The 16,275-nt window shown below is 43.7% G+C and overlaps 1 protein-coding gene and 1 pseudogene across 2 annotated transcripts; one reads left to right on the top strand and one right to left on the bottom strand.

Annotated features, from left to right (window-relative positions):
* The first annotated feature begins 661 nt into the window (after positions 1–661).
* On the top strand, positions 662–7,011 carry LOC123068317 (probable ubiquitin-conjugating enzyme E2 23). 2 transcript variants are annotated; one of them, XM_044490885.1, is made up of 10 exons: positions 662–910; positions 1,491–1,539; positions 2,120–4,133; positions 4,391–4,525; positions 4,636–4,780; positions 4,856–5,058; positions 5,224–5,293; positions 5,392–5,531; positions 5,667–5,978; positions 6,457–7,011. In XM_044490885.1, the coding sequence occupies exons 3-10, from the start codon at positions 2,175–2,177 to the stop codon at positions 6,727–6,729; spliced, it is 3,237 nt and encodes a 1,078-aa protein (XP_044346820.1). In that variant the 5' UTR covers positions 662–910; positions 1,491–1,539; positions 2,120–2,174; the 3' UTR covers positions 6,730–7,011. The 2 variants fall into 2 exon arrangements, with proteins under 2 accessions (XP_044346820.1, XP_044346819.1); XM_044490884.1 differs by having other exon boundaries at positions 666–910; positions 4,636–5,058.
* Positions 7,012–9,357: 2,346 nt separating this feature from the next.
* On the bottom strand, positions 9,358–14,536 carry LOC123068318 (cellulose synthase-like protein H1; annotated as a pseudogene).
* Between the last annotated feature and the right edge of the window lie 1,739 nt (positions 14,537–16,275).

Below are 16,275 nucleotides of genomic sequence, written 5' to 3' on the forward strand. Positions count from 1 at the left end.
AAACCTCCGCCCCCTCCTCGCACGCCGCGCTCGATTCCCTGCCCCTGATCTCGCGGCGCCGGTCCCGTGCCCGGTATCCGGCGTCCCCGCCGCCCGCACCCCGATTCGCGCGTGGCGTGGCGTGTGTCGCGCGCTGCCGGATTTCGGCCGTCGACGCCGATGGATCGATTCCCCGCCCCGCCAGCCGATGGTCCCCGTGGTTAGATTGATTCGGAGAAGAGGAAGGGCGGTTGCTCCCCCGCCCCGCCAGCCATCGGTTCCGGCGTATTCCGTCGAACTCGATCGTAGTTGCCCTCCTTCTCTGGTTATTACGGGATGTATTCGCCGTGTTGACGTGGTAATCGAGGCTTCAACGAAAAGTAGAGGGGACGACAGGCCATGCGGTTTATGCTCTGCTCTTCAGGGATTTTTAAAAATATACTGGGATTGGACTGAGAAAAAAGAGGGGTCACATCAGATTAGTATATATGTATAGTAGTAGTAGTAGAGCACCAACAACATGACTGGGCTCAGCTAGGTGTATGAGTGCCAACCCGTGAAGTATTCCTCATTGAAGTTTATTATGTGGGTTATCCTTCCTCTGTACCGAACTTGGCGGCGTAGATTCGAATGTGCTAGTGGTATTTACTTACTTGATGAGGAGCTTGCGCCAAGTGCACACTCTGATTTATAGCAGTTTGTAGTGTAACGTGTGCGTCGGCGAATCAGAAGATTGCGTAAGATGCGCGTAGCGACAAATATGACATTCGGATGCGCTGACGAACGTGTCGTTTTCCTGTTTCCCTTGTTCAGTACCATATTATTTATTACTCAGCATGTTAGTCCATACTTAATTGCAAATCCTCCCCGTTGCCGTTTCAGGTGAATCCAGTTGCTGCTTAAGTGGGTTTCCTTTGTACCAAACCTGAAGGTATATATATTTCGTATATGCTACTAGCATTACTTACTTGAGGAGCTTATGCCAAGTGTACACTTCAATTTATAGCAGTTTTTAATGTAATGCGTCGGCGAATCAGAACATTGCGTAAGATGCGCGTGGCGACAAATATGCCATTAGGATGCGCTGACGAACGTGTCGTTTTCCTGTTTTCGTTTTTCAATTACCATATTTTTTATTACTCAGCATGTTAGTCAATACTTAATTTCAAGTTCTCCCAGTTGCTGTTTCAGTTGAATCCAGTTGCTGTTTAAGTGGGTTTCCGTTATACCAAACTTTAAGGTATATATAGTTCGTGTATGCTCCTGGCATTTCTTCCTCGAGGAGCTTGCACCAAGTGTACACTTCGCTTTAGAGCAGTTTGTAATGTAATGCGCTTGCAAATCAAAAATTGCGTAAGGTGCGTGTAGCGACAAATATGCCATTGGGATGCGCTGACGAATGTGTCGTTTTCCTGTTTTCCTTATTCAATACCATGTTAATGTACTACGTTATTTATTACTCAACATGTTAGTCCACACTTAATTTCAAATTCTCCCTGTTGCTGTTTCAGGTGAACCCAGTTGCTGTTTAAGTGGGCTTCCTTTGAACCATACTTGAAGGTATATATATTTCGTATATGCTACTGGCATTACTTCCTTGAGGATCTTGTGCCAAGCGCACGCTTTGCTTTATAGCAGTTTGTAATGTATTGCGTTGGCGAATCAAAAAAGATTGCGTACAAACTGCATAGCGACAAATATGCCATTCAGATGCACCGACAAATGTGTCGGTTTCCTGTTTTCCTTATTCAATGCCATTATAACGTACCATATTATTTATTACTCAACATGTTAGTCCAAGAATTTGAAATTCTTTCCGTTGCTGTTTCAGTTGAATCCTTCTATAGCTAGATCCAGAAATTTGCACATCACATGGATTTTCTTACCCTAACTGAGGATCCTTATCCCCTGTGATGAGTGAAATCTTGTTCTTCTTTCAGAATGAGTTAGTTGTGCCTTTATTTGTGTCTCTTTTGATGTTGTTGTCCTAAGAGTTATAAGAGAAAAGTGCTAGTCTGCATTTGTTTTGTTGGTTTAATGTTAATTGAGCTAAACACGCTGTCTGAATTGCTAATGTTGTTTTCGACCAACTTCTTTTGTCCTCCTGTTGTTAACTTGAAACTTATTCTCTGTGTTTCAGTTAAACGCAAGGCTTCACAGTTCCTGGGAATCTGCCTGTATAGCTTCCTTCAAGCATGGAGAACCTACCAAATGTTCCTGCAAGTATTGCTGAGAAGAACCAGGGAAATGAGACATCTGATGATGCTGGCGAGCCTGAAGAAGTAGCAGACGTATTTGTTTACAGAGAAGATGTCGTCAGCTTGAAATCAAACAAAAATGCCCGTGGTTTGGTGATGGAAGTAGCTGGCGAATATGATTCTGAAGGTAGCATCACTGATGATGAATCTGATGCTGAGGAGAATGAGCGTAAAAGCGCTCATAAAACTGAAAATGTTGGTCCTGGCGGTGATAATGCCAATAATGCAAGTCATGGAGATGATGTTGAGAGTCAGAGCTCTCTGCCTGATAACAAGGTTAGGGTGTTATGGATTGACGGAACAGAGATGACGGAAGATATTGACAGTGTGGTGGTTGTTGACAGAACTTTCCTCCATGGGGACATGGTTGCTTCTTCCTCAGATCCAACTGGTCAGATGGGGCTTGTTGCGGATGTCAGTCTTGCGGTTGATTTGCAAGGTGCTCATGGAGAGATGATTAAGGGTGTATCTGCAAAGGATTTGAGACGCATCAGGGAATTCAATGTGGGTGATTATGTTGTCTCTGGGCTATGGCTTGGTCGGGTTGACGAAGTGTTTGATAATGTTAGTGTGTTGTTTGATGATGGTTCTGTCTGCAAGGTTTCAAGGGCAGATCCTATGCGCCTAAGGCTTGCCTCAGGGCCAATGCACCCAGATACAGCCTGCCCCTTTTATCCAGGACAGCGTGTGAAGGCAGTGTCTTCATCTGTGTACAAAACATCCAGATGGCTTCATGGGATGTGGAAAGCAAGTCGTCTTGAAGCTACTGTCACAAAGGTGGAAACTGCTGCTGTCATAGTCTATTGGATTGCGTCTGCACACTGTGGTACAAATCAAGATTCTGTTCCCCCTGAGGAGCAGAACCCAAAGGATCTGACTCTTCTGTCTTGCTTTTCATATGCAAGTTGGCAATTGGCTGAATGGTGTCATCCTCAACCACACACATCATCATGTGCCAATGACGCTTTAATGGAGTGTTCAAAAATGAAAGAGCTCAATTCTGAGCAGGCTGATGTTCCTGAATCTGCCGTTGATGTTCAGGCTGAACAGGCTCAAAATACTAAAACAGATGTAAATCCCCTGGAGAAACATGGTGATTCTCTTGCAGATCGATCAAATATGTCAGATGGAGATAATACATGCGTAGCCAAAGATTCAGAATCTGGCGCTAGTGTATCAACCCTTCCAAAGGAGGGAGTGCATGACCATGCTACTTACAGAAAGAAGATCAGAAAAGTTTTTGTCAGAAAGGATAAAAGAGCAAAAAGAAGAGACGAGAGCTTTGAAAGTGCCCTGCTTATTTCAGATACATATACAAAGGTTGATGTACTGTGGCAAGATGGGAGAAAAGAATGTGGAGTAAGTTCCACGTCACTGATCCCGATCCAGACTCCAAATGATCATGAATTCTTCCCAGAGCAGTATGCTGTAGAAAAAGTCTCTGATGATGTTGACCAGCCTTCTGAAACAAGGCGTGTGGGTCTTGTTAGAAGTGTTAATGCAAAGGACCGAACTGTGTCTGTATCATGGTTTAAGTCTTCGTTGCACGCACAGGAGCCTAGGGAAATTGAGTGCACTGAAGTTGTTAGTGCATATGAACTTGATGGTCACCCGGATTATGATTATTGCTATGGAGATGTTGTTGTTCGCTTGCCATCTGTTTCACATCCTATGGAATCATCCAATGGTGGAAACACCATGGAGCTGGACAAGAATGTAGATTCTGAAGAAGCATCGGCTGCTTCAAATGCAGTGCCCCCTGATGTTGCTGCAGAGGAACAGCTTTCACAGAAGGAATCTAGTTCAGAAGTTACCCACCTCTCATGGGTTGGAAATATAGTGGGCTTCCAAGATGGTGAGATTGAAGTCACTTGGGGTGATGGGTCGGTGTCAAAGGTATTACAGCTGTGCTCTTGAAACAGGAAGTGTCATCATTTATGTGAAAGAACTACCATTAGGAGTTTATTGTTAACACATATCAGCTGCTGAATCGTTTGTTTTTAACTTTTGCCTTGTCCTTCCACTGTAGGATTGTCCAGCTTAACATTTTGTAATCATGTTCCTCTTACCGTTTTACCTGAGACTTGCAGAAAGCTAACCTGCTCTATTCATTACCTGTATATTTTGCTAATGGTCTCGTATTGTTATTTCAGGTTGGGCCTCATGAGATATATGTTGTTGGCCGAGAAGATGACGGTGGCTCGATAGATGATGGAGCTCCTTCCGATGCTGGTAGCTGGGAGACAGTTGATGACAATGAAATGGACTTGCCTGATGATCCTGCAAATGTATTATCTGCTGCTAGGATGCCATTTTTTTGGGTCCAGTCATTCCTCTCCTTAGCACCTTTTAGCTTCTTTTTGTTCCTCCCTTTATTGATTGCTGCTTCCTGTTTCAGGATGATCTGCAGAATGCAGTCCAGAATAGCATTGAAATGGAAAATGGGTCATTCAATTCCCAAGATGAAACTTCTGTTGGAAGTGGTCCACTCTCTGTTGCTTTTGGCTTTGTTACGCGACTGGCGAGTGAGATCTTCGCCCGAGGTAAAAAGCATTTAGATGGGTCAAACTCAGATGCTATGGATGAAGTTGAATCTCAGCAGTCTAACGAGGTTTCAGAATCTGGTGATGACATTGATAAAAACGAGGATGAGAACCGCATGGCATCATCGGAGAGCACCACTGTGACAACAAATGACTCTAATGCTGAGAAGTCCGTAGATGTAGTTATGGCTGACGAGCCTGCAGATTCTGATTGCTTGAAACACTTTGATGTTCTCCAGTGCCCTCCGGACCATCACTACCTTGAAAACATAGCACATGTAAGTTCTTTTGTGTCACATCCATACATGTATTGCACTTTTGTGTCGCATCTGGAACAAACATTTGTTTTTAAGGGCATTCTTTTTTTTTGATAAGTTTGTTTCTGCTGTAATATTTTGTTATTATTTCTTTTCTTGCTTACAAATAGCCAAACAATGTTCCAGGGTACCGGTGGAAGAAAGTGGGTCAAAAAAGTTCAGCAAGAATGGGGCATACTTGAGAAGAATCTACCAGGTCTGTTTTTTCTTCATCTGGTACCATGGTTGAACCATAAAAAGAGTGAAGACAAGTATGTTATGATTTTCTGATAATTCTTTTTACTGCAATTGTAGATTATATTTATGTCAGGGTATTTGAAGATCGTATGGATCTGATGAGAGCTGTGATTATTGGAGCAAGTGGCACACCATACCAAGATGGTCTGTTCTTCTTTGACTTCTATCTTCCACCTGAGTTTCCACAAGCTCCTCCGGTAATTACCACAATTAAACTATTTTTGTTACCACAGCTGCTTTCAGTTTACGTTTTAAGTGAGCCCATGGAGCTTGATGTCTGCTGATACTGCCTTCAACTTTCCAATCTCTAACATCTGTTATCAAATCTGCAGTCGGCATACTATCATTCTGGCGGCCTGCGTGTAAATCCAAACCTTTATGTGGATGGGAAGGTTTGTTTAAGCCTCTTAAATACTTGGACTGGCAGAGGGAATGAAGTATGGGATCCATCCTCATCTAGCATTCTCCAAGTACTAGTTTCACTCCAGGGGCTGGTTCTCAATGAAAAGCCCTATTTCAATGAAGCTGGATATGAGAAGCAAGTCGGTACTGTTGAAGGGGAGAAGAATGCACTGCCATACAACGAAAACACATATCTGCTAAGCGTGAAATCCATGTTGTATATCTTGAGGCGGCCTCCTATGGTAATACACCCCCCTCCCCCTCTTGACAACCATTGCATTGGTGTCATACTATCATTAAGTAGTTAATAATTCAGCCAGGCTAATCTTTTCTTAATAACAAGACTATTTTTCTTGGCACCATGTTTAACCTTTCTACTTCTCTGTCATGAGCCAATATGTATTTACCGTTTCTTTTCTTAATAACAAGACTAGTATTTTTCATGATTATTGCGAGTACCATAATGTCCCTAAGGTTTTAGTTACTGAGGTTCTGTTTTTAGTTGATATAAAACCTTAACCATCACCAGCATCAGCACAGTGTTTCTTGAAGACAACCTTTTGGTTTAAAATGGAACTACAGCCTAGCTCTCACACATGTAGACATGCAATCACATCTCATGAGGTTTTTCTATCTTAATTGCATACCATCGAGAACCTTTGCCAAAACTTGATATAACCCTTTGATGTTCTGATTGTTACATGTGTACTGTTGCTGCAGAATTTCGAGGATTTTGTGAAAAGTCACTTCTGCAAGCGCGGCCACTACATTCTCAAAGCTTGTGAGGCCTACTTGCAAGGAGCTGTGGTTGGCACGCTGAACGACGATGCCTGCCCTCCCACCGATACTAACAAGGAGTACTCTTGCTCCATGGGCTTCAAACTTGCATTGGGCAAAATCTTGCCAAGGTTGATCACAGCCCTGAAGGACATAGGAGCAGACTGCAGCCAGTATGAGCACCTCGGGAAGACCGAAACCGCTCAAGAAAGCTGAACACCGAGCCGAGGGTTGTATCCAAATCTTCTCTTGGCTTGAGAAAACTTGATAAAACTTCACCCCCGCTGTTTCCGTATAAATGTACATTCAACATTTGTTGTTTTATTATCTGAACATTTGGGAAACGTGGTTCCAAATGAATCCATCATCTCTTCCAAACTGGGAATTGAGGTGTGTCCTGCACAGTTTATGTTTTTGTTAAGCTTTGTGGGTTTGTTGTTAAGGTACCCTTATATTATTTTAAAGGCCAGACCAGCATTGCAAGATTAAGCCTAGAAATTCCAAGGGTAGAGATGCAGCTGGCTAAATGATGATGGCATTTTCCTTCTGCGGTACTCCGTTTGTTTTTATGTACTTCGTACATTAGGTTTGTCTGAAGTCAAACATTATATTTCTAACAAGTTTGTAGATAAATATATTAACATATACACCACCAAATCAATACATTATTGCATATGTTTTCACATCATATAAATTTGTTACTCCACTCAAGTCAAAACTAGTATGTGTAGTAAATAAAAATGGCGGGAGCAAGTACCTCCAAAGATATGCCTGGCCATGTGTACCTGAAAAATAAAGATAGTGGCTCCTTTGCTTTTCTCAAGAAAAAAAAAACTGTTTCACAAATCACAATTGACCAAACTGAAATCTTGGCATTGAAAACACAATATGGTCCAGTACTGGGCAACTGGTTTAAGTTGTTGGTGCGCGTCCCATAGGGATGTACTGGAACTATGCCTTCCCTTGACGCTTCAAAACGGTCTCCACTTCGTTGAGCATTATTTCTTCTATCCAATGTTCATGCCGTGTTAGCTAAGCTGGTGCCTGCATATTTGCAATATGAACGTACTACATCATAGACATAGTTTAGAGTTTAGATTCATATGTTTTGCTTTGTATGTGGTCCATATTGAAATCTCTAGAAACTTATAGTATTTGGGAACGGAGGAGTACATGGCACAGGTAGGTGGATAGTGGAAGCTCAACAGCGCACATAATGTACACATTCCTACACATACATAGATAGATGCCCGTGTAGTGCACATCACATTAGTTGTTTCATACAATGGATATCTACCACTGGCGTTCCACCAAGGACTTTTGATTTCAAATTTAAAATATATTTGACCAATGTATTTTGCCACAATTCACATTGGTATGAATGGACACATTTAAAATTTCACGGAAGACATTCGAACAGACATGTCAATTTCTGGTATGTCATCGTGTGTCCCTTTCATTTCACAATGCCTCATTAGTCCTTGGTCTTGCTATTCTAAAAACTAAAATAGTTTGTGCTCGCCATGTTTATGAAGATTAAATCCCATTCCTCGTCTTTAAGGACAACCGAATAAATAATAAATAAATAAATAAATAAGTGAGCAATTCAAAACAAAAGGAAGAAAGGATATTTTTATAGGAATAAACATGAAAGGGATTCAGGCTTCCTTTCTTATTTAATAAACACAAATGAATTATTCAGAGTTATGATATTGTTCCATGCTTAGAGAAAAGAAACACAAAGTCAGTTCTAGAGAGAGAGGTCTAGTAGTGCGACGTCAGAAGCCTGCGCGTCCATGGTCGCCCGCCCATTGGATCTGGACGACCTACCCCTCAGCAGCCTGTGGTTGGTGCCCTCGGCTCGGTCGCAAGAGCACACGTCCTCGAGCTTGCTCATCGCAGCCTTGTCCTTCCTCTCGCCTTGGTTCACCATCAAGAGGGGTAGTGTGCAAAGGTGGGGGTGCGAGATCTGTCCTTGAAGAATATGACCAAAGACTGAATTTAAAGGGCCGGTGGCGCACTCCATACGAACACCATCAGCAACTGGATATGGAGACTGGGGATTCTTTCCTGCGCTCATGATCTGGTTTATCATTCCATGCTGATCCATTCATCTTCCCCGATCCGGTGGATCCTCCCTCTCTTTGACCGCTGGGAGGTCCTGCTTCAGCAGCCGATCCATTACCAAAGATCGCTGGCACAAATCTTTCCTCATCTTTCTGATTCTGCTTTCTAGGCACGACTCCGTTGGGGGTCCTTGATTTCCCTCTGATTTGATTCTGCACATCCCGACCCGTGACTTTCTCTCCGCCAAATTGTAGACTTCCTTTCTAGTTCTCATCCAGGACTCGCGTAGCCCAAGTGGGTCGAGATGGAGACCCGCATCCTTGATAGCCACCCAATTAATCTCTCTTCCCACCGTAGGCAATCCTGATATTTGGATCCGGATCTCGGTCGTTGTCTTTTCCTCTCGATCGCCATGGAATCGCCTCTCCTAAGGGAGCGGAAATCACGGGGCTCATGTCTAACTTTTTCTTTCATTCATATGCATATGTTATCTATCTATGTTTTATATTCTAGTTATCTAAAATTCTTTAGCAAGGAAGTGAAAGAATGTCACAACGCTTTGATATGCACTTGCATGGATCTTTGGAATTTATGAAGTATTCATTAAGTTATTAATATATTTTGATGCACATCAAAATTTTTATTTCAAATGCGAAGTACTCTTCTAAAGTAGTTTTGTTATGACTAATGGTCATACAAAATATTCTCCAGTTTGCAGCTTGTTGTAGTTGTGTCTTAAGTGGGGCTATGGATTTTTATATAGATAATATAGAGCAATTGTACTTATCACATATTCCAATAGTAGTTTGACAAAATGACAAATATGAGATTTCAATGTTGTGGTGCGGCACCAACTTAATCTCCTCTACAGAAGTACAAGAAGGCAACCACAATCACCCAAGCCTTGAGCTTGACATTCCATGGGATTGCATATCTTCCCCTACCAACAAGGCCTTTGATAAATGGCCAAAGGTATAATATCATCAATCCACAACACACAAATTCTCCAATATTTTGGCAATCATGATTTCCTATTGTCATCCAAAAAATGGCATGACGCCATACCTCGATAGCAATTGTGACAATGTTCAAGATTGCAAGTGCCGTCACGGGGATGAACACTGGTGAAGAGTCAAATGTGAACCACCCTGGATCAGTCTCATGGGTGCTGGGATCACCATCTGATGTACTCTTGTCCTTACGGGTGACCTCAAACACAGTTTTGGAGAGGCCGATTGTTTTGAGGACCACACTAAGGAAAGCAAGGAGCCAGGAGGAGATTGATACGCATCCTCATGTTATTCCACCAAGTACGGGCTGAGAGTCCGCATTCCTTGTACTCCACAAAGTTGTATATGTTGTAGGACAAGAATAGGGCTAGTTGGATGCTGAAACCATGGTTTGATGCCTGCGAAAATATTAGGAATTTCAGAGCTGACAATCATCAAACTAGAAGACGGGAAATAGTATCTTCCCCAAGATGGCAATACCCCATCTCTCTCTCTCTCTCTCTCTCTCCCTCCCCCCCCCCCTCTCTCTCTCTCTCTCTCTCTTATACTACTAAAACAAAATAAAAAGTAGGATGAAGATACATCAATCTTGAAGGACAGTGGACATTGAGGAAACGAAGATAAAGTTTGTGAAGAAAGTACAACTCTAAAGACTGAATAAGTGCATAAAAATCTAATCGAGTTTGTGAATATATAAATACAACTTTATATTGGTCGATTTATTATTATATTGAACTAAAGAAAAGAGATACGTGTAAGAGTTAATATAGAAAACAATAGGAACAACCACATGAGGATTTGTTTTAGAACTCCCTCAAATAACATGAGGATATAATTAAGAGGCCATCACGGATCTGGATGATACAGTTAATTAAGATAAACCATATGTATATGAGATTCGATTCCAACGTGTATTGTTAGGTAAATTGTGTATCAATTATATACCAGGATTACTATCATAAATAAACAAAATCAGGTATAAGTTTATAACAAGATTTCCTATGATTTATAATGTATAATATGCATGCGAAACAATTTGGAATCTACCTCATTAAATTAATGTATAGAATTGGCGTAATTGAAAACACAGGAACTATAAAATTCATGGGGAAGAAATCAATATGTAATAAATCTAGCCGCACAAATGTTTGGGGGCACCAATATAGTTATTGTAGGTAATTAAACAATATTGTTGATTAGATGGTGGATCTGTAGGAACTAAGTGGGCAGAATTATAAGATAGAAAATAGCTCTCAGCTAAGTTGAATGGACTGTGAGACAAAAGTTCACCTTCAGAAGGAAGGAGTGGTTTCTGAAGAGACAGAAAGGTCCTAATAGTGCATAGCATAGCTCGAAAGGTGCCCTCATAGACCAGATGTATAGGACTAGGTATGCAAGGCACTGCCGGAACTGGAGGCGCTTGAAGGTGGTGGCGATGATTGGGTTATTCTGCCCGAGGAGTATCTCTAGAACTCCAGTTGCCCATCTCTTATACTGAGTAAGGCTGGCTGGTCCTCCTGTAGGAGCACATCCCAAGAATGCTGGTGGGTTAGTGTCCAGCAGCGTGGTTTTCCAACCTGCTGAATGGATACGCTGCCCGGTCAGGATGTCTTCTGCCATTGACCCGTAGGACCAACCAATCTGTAGATACATGGAAGATGAATGGTTGACAAGGAACAAGGAAATGTATGTAGCAAAAAGTCACAATGGCAATTGGTATATATACCTCCTCACCCCAATGTGTGCCTGTCTCGTAGTTGCAGGTGGACACTTGCTTTGCCACTTGGATGCGACTCGTTATGTCGATCATGGGTTTTGGCGGTATTTCCACGGAATATATGTTCCTGGATGACTCGACCAGTTCCATTGAAGCCCCAAACTTGGTCAGCAGATCCTCGTAGGATAGTGAACCTGGCAATGTAGGTTACAACAATTTGATGAATGTTATGTCTTTGGCCAGTGGGCCATATTATTCCTATTTAGCAACTCATAAATAAATTGGTTAATATATCGTGGTTGTGTTGTGTGCATCACTTTTTATGCGAGAGGCCGAGAGCAAGCAAGCCTCTCTTCAAAAATAAAGAAGAATTACCAATGAATGTTGGAGGCCAAGTTGAGCATTGTTCAATGCACAATGGGCACTCCAATTTGATACCGTTTCATTCGTGGGCATGGCGTACATTTACCTTCTCTTTCATGTTTGATGGCCGCAAATGAAGCTGGTGCCACACCGTAAATGATTTTCCTACGGTGAAAGCAGCCCGTCCCAAGGTAAAAGATGCCCTGAAGTCCAGCGAGTCCACCGAAAAGTTTCTAAACACACCGATGCCATAGTTAGTACTCCACCAGTTTCATAATGTAGTGTGTATACATTTTCTCATAAAGTCGAGTTTCCTTTTTTTTTCTTTGGGAAAACCTCCCTAAACTTGGATCAACTTTGTGAAGAAAAATATCTATATTTGTCGGGTTATTAGTACACCAGGAAAATATGGGAGGAGATGTATCTAAAGATATGTATTTGTTATTTCACATGTAGACATGTTTTTCTATAACAAAAACATGCGTTCAACGTTTTCAAGATTTGTGATGTGGCATAGACAGCAGCAGGCCGCTTGCGTTGTAGGCTGCAGTAGATACCGATAGAGTAGGTTTGGCAACTGTTCCCGGCAAGCTCGTGAGGTCTGGCTATTGTAGCAAAGGCGAGATGTTTTGTCAAGTCGTTCAGGCAGCCCGTCATGTCATTCTTGTCTATCTTTTCTTCTCTTCTTTTTGAGTAAAGAGAGAGGCTAAAGGTGAGGAGAGAGAGAGAGCCTTTTCTATGAGGCCGTGGGAGAGCTTGACAAATTTGATCTCTCAAACACCCACGAACGCGACTGGATGCGTCCACGGACAGTGACCGGTCAGGCCTTAAATTAATTACTCTGCATCCGAGTCTATCATATTAGAGAGGAGGAATGGAAGGAAAGAGAGGCTGTGAGAGAGACAAGAGAGAGGAGAAAAAGGAGAGAGGCTGTGAATGGAAAGATAAGAAAGGTGAGGTGATCTTTTTGCCTTTGGTAGCCCATGTGAGAGAGATAAATGTCAGAACAAAGATGCTGTGAGAGAGAGGAAATAATAATTGTTCTCCACGAGAGAGATCGATGGTGAATCTTGGGAGGAGAGACCGAGAGAGTGATTCCATCATCACTGTTCAAGTAGGCCTGCTAAACAAAACCATCGAAGTGCATGGCACATATCCCCGAGACTATTGTTCTGTATGGACGGCGGTGATAGATGGGAGTCTAGGCACCCGGGTTCTAAAAAGCCAATCTGTTTTTCTATAAATTTGGTAAAAAGAAGAAAGTTTGAGTTTTTAAAATACCTATATAGAGACTAGAGGAGACGGTATGTATGTTATAGATGATCTAGTTGATGGTGTGCACCTCACGTAAAACCTCCATCTGATTACCAAAAGGATCGTCCTTGAGTTTGCCGTAGAATCTCTGCGGCACCTGGACGAAGCCGCTACACGTCTCATCGTCGAACCCCAGCAGGAGGCACGTGGCGTGCAGGACGACCTGTGGGTTGTTGACGAACATGTCGCAGTCCACGTTCAGTATGATGGGCGCGTTTGTCATCACCGCAGACACCCTTGCCTGCACGAATTGCACGGTGTCGGTTGATCAACAATTTATCAACTACTACCTCCGTTGTAATGTAAAATATATGACGTTTTGGTCGAAACATCTTATATTTTGGAAATTTTTTAGTAGTACATTTATTAAGTAGTACAAGGCTACTGACCAGAACATTCATGGCACCGGCCTTGTAGTGGTGGTCATGTTTGCGGCTTTTCTCTCTTGAAACGTACACAAGATTTGGGAAACCTTCCCCGGTCCCGCTGCTTTTGCTGTTGTCCCAAAGAACCTGAAGAACAAGTTAGCAGAAAATTTAATTAATTTTATTACATACGAATTAATGTGGCATGTGGCTGTTGCGTTGTTTATTTGCTGACCTTAACGATGGCAGGATGGTCCCCACACTCGGCCCCCTTGAACTCGGTGAACTCGCCGGCATGGTCGTGCCGGAGAAGGGACGCCTCGTCCGCGCTCTCGATCAGGCTAACTAACTTGTCATACTCGCTCTGAAACCACAGACGGAGAGGACGAATGGACTAAATGGAAGAAACACTCGGGGTGCAAAAGAAGAAAGATGGAAGGCTATGAGACGGTGTAGGCTAACCTTGATGAAGATCCAGTCGTCGGAGAACTTGTCGCCGGCGAGATCAGGTTCTGGTCTGCTGGAAGCGAAGTAAATGAAAGGGGCCCTCACTCCCACACCGTGCCTCTTGCAGAAGGGCACCCACAGCCTGGCGAACCCTGCGGCCTCGCGCAGCGCGTAGCACGTTACCGGCGAGCAGCCGTCGTCGGAGACGTAGCACGCGAGCTTGTCGACGTCCGGGTAGTCCACGGCGAGCAAGGAGAGGACCGTGTTCACCGTCATCAGCGGCGGCTCCAGCTCCGGGTCCGCGGTGGTCACCAACATGTCCACCGCCGGGAGCTCGTCCATCCTAGCAATTCTCAGCTGAATGAGTTACAAACTACTTCATTCGTTAAGAAATATTAGAGCGTTCACATCACTAAAGGCATAAATTAAGGCGAGTAGTCACCTTTGTGAGAGGTTTTCAGGGTACGTGTGGAACCGAACGGGATTCCACTTGATGTTCATGTTGAGGATCCACACAAAGGTGAACCACGCCTCGCAGACGAGCGCGGCGGCGCCGGCGCCGCCCTCTCCCAGCGACGCCACACGGCAGGACAGGAGAACGAGGAGGAGGCAGAGGATGAAGATGTCGGCTAGCTTCCACGCCGTCCTCGGCACGGTAACCCTCTCCTGCAGCTTCATGGCGCTGCTCATGGCCGGCCGGAGGCAGACAGACTATGTGAGGCTGGAGTCGAGTGCATTTCCCTTCCTTTTCAACGACAAGATTGCGACTCATAAACCATCATATTATTTTTATTACATTAAAACGATTTACTCCAGTCACAATCAATCAGTCAGGATCCGGTCGATTTATACTCCTAGCTACTCCAGATCTGATCTGATCTGCTGGATTTATAGTCCCAACGTTATTACGAATCCATAAATTATGTGCCGTATCAACAACAACAGTAATCACAATAATGGAGATGATGACGACGATGTTGCCCTGTTCTAGACCGGAAAAAAATTATATGAGACCAGGTCTCATATAAAGCAGGTGAGACCCGCCCTGATAGATGACACGTGACATTCACAAATCACAAAACATCTAATCTCTCCCCCCTGATTTCAGGTGAGGGTGGGGTAAATGCTTTGTGATTTGTGAATGCCACATGTTATCCATCAGGATGTGTCTCACCTACTAATCCGTGAGACCTGATTTCATAGAATTTTTTTCCGTTCTAGACCCACCTAAAATCTGATTCCTGCTGATTATTAATTAATGGGGTCCAACCGGCTACTCGACCTACTTATTGTAGTGAACACCGAGTCTTTATGAGGGTTCCTCTCTCCGTATCCGGTGACTACTGCCGATGGCTCGTAGTGCCAAAATTGCGGGACAATGCAATCGAAAAGCTTCGTTGTGGGTTTTGGTGGCTCTCGCCTTAGGCAAGTTTGCCTTGGACGGTGAGATGCAATCTATAGATGACGACGGATTATCACTCACAATCACCAGATATGAGGTCCACTAGGTAGCAAGAAGGGGATCGGGGAGGAGAGCTAGGGGGATGGGAAGGAGAGATACACGCCAACGGCGACCTAATAGCCTAGTGATGATCCAGCGGTGCACACACTTCACACACTCTCTGCTTTATGTAGTTGGTCACTCCTTCGGAGTCCGGCCCTTGCACACGTGGATTGGGTCAGGCGTTCCTCTTGTGCCGACCAACCTGGATTGGACTTGGGTCTTCCGTTGCGGTAATGGTTGTTCTTGTGACATTCCCCGCCCCTTGAAACTTGGCTTGTCCCCAAGCCAACGCTCAGGGGAAATGTGCTTGAAAGGGTTCTTCATCTTCCCATCCAAGGATGGTGGAAACCTGACCATTGCACCTGCATTTGCGGCACCTGACGAACATCCTGCTAAACCTTGCGTCGTTGCAGAATCTTTGCGGATACTTGGAACCGAAGGAGGTCCTCGTCCAACACCGCCAGCTCTCGCATAATCTCTACTATTACTGGAGGAGTTGGTAGCCTGGTATCTAGGTTTATTTTTATCTCACCTCCCATCACCCACTCCCACTAGATTTTTCTCTCTTACATTAAAAAACTAAATCCCATTATAGGAGGAGATCTTTTCGTGCTTGCTTTGACACGTACTGTTCAATTCAATCGGGTAAGTAATAGGTAACTAATAATTTAGAAATCGCACTGTGAAATCACCTCCTAAAATACGGACATAAGATTTTTCTCAATATTCGTCCAACACTAGTAGAAAAAGGGCCAATTGTCCTGTTTCGTAAGGGCCTTTTGTCCCGGTTTAGGAACCGGGACTAAAAGGCCGTTACTAATGGCCTTGACCTTTAGTCCCGGTTCTTACACAAACCGGGACAGATGGGCCTCCACGTGGCCGGTGCGGCGAGCCCAGGCAGGAGGCCCTTTGGTCCCGGTTGGTGGCACCGACCGGGACCAATAGGCATACACGCGTCAGCATTTCAGGTGTTGG

Source organism: Triticum aestivum, chromosome 3B (genome assembly GCF_018294505.1).
Source record: "Triticum aestivum cultivar Chinese Spring chromosome 3B, IWGSC CS RefSeq v2.1, whole genome shotgun sequence".
NCBI lineage: Eukaryota > Viridiplantae > Streptophyta > Magnoliopsida > Poales > Poaceae > Triticum > Triticum aestivum.

Coding starts and splice junctions, on each gene's coding strand:
- LOC123068317 (XM_044490884.1), top strand. CDS start 2,175: ATGGAGAACCTACCAAATGTTCCTGCAAGTATTGCTGAGAAGAACCAG. Junction 4,526..4,635: donor TGCCTGATGATCCTGCAAAT/GTATTATCTGCT, acceptor TTCCTGTTTCAG/GATGATCTGCAGAATGCAGT. Junction 5,294..5,391: donor ACTTGAGAAGAATCTACCAG/GTCTGTTTTTTC, acceptor CTGCAATTGTAG/ATTATATTTATGTCAGGGTA.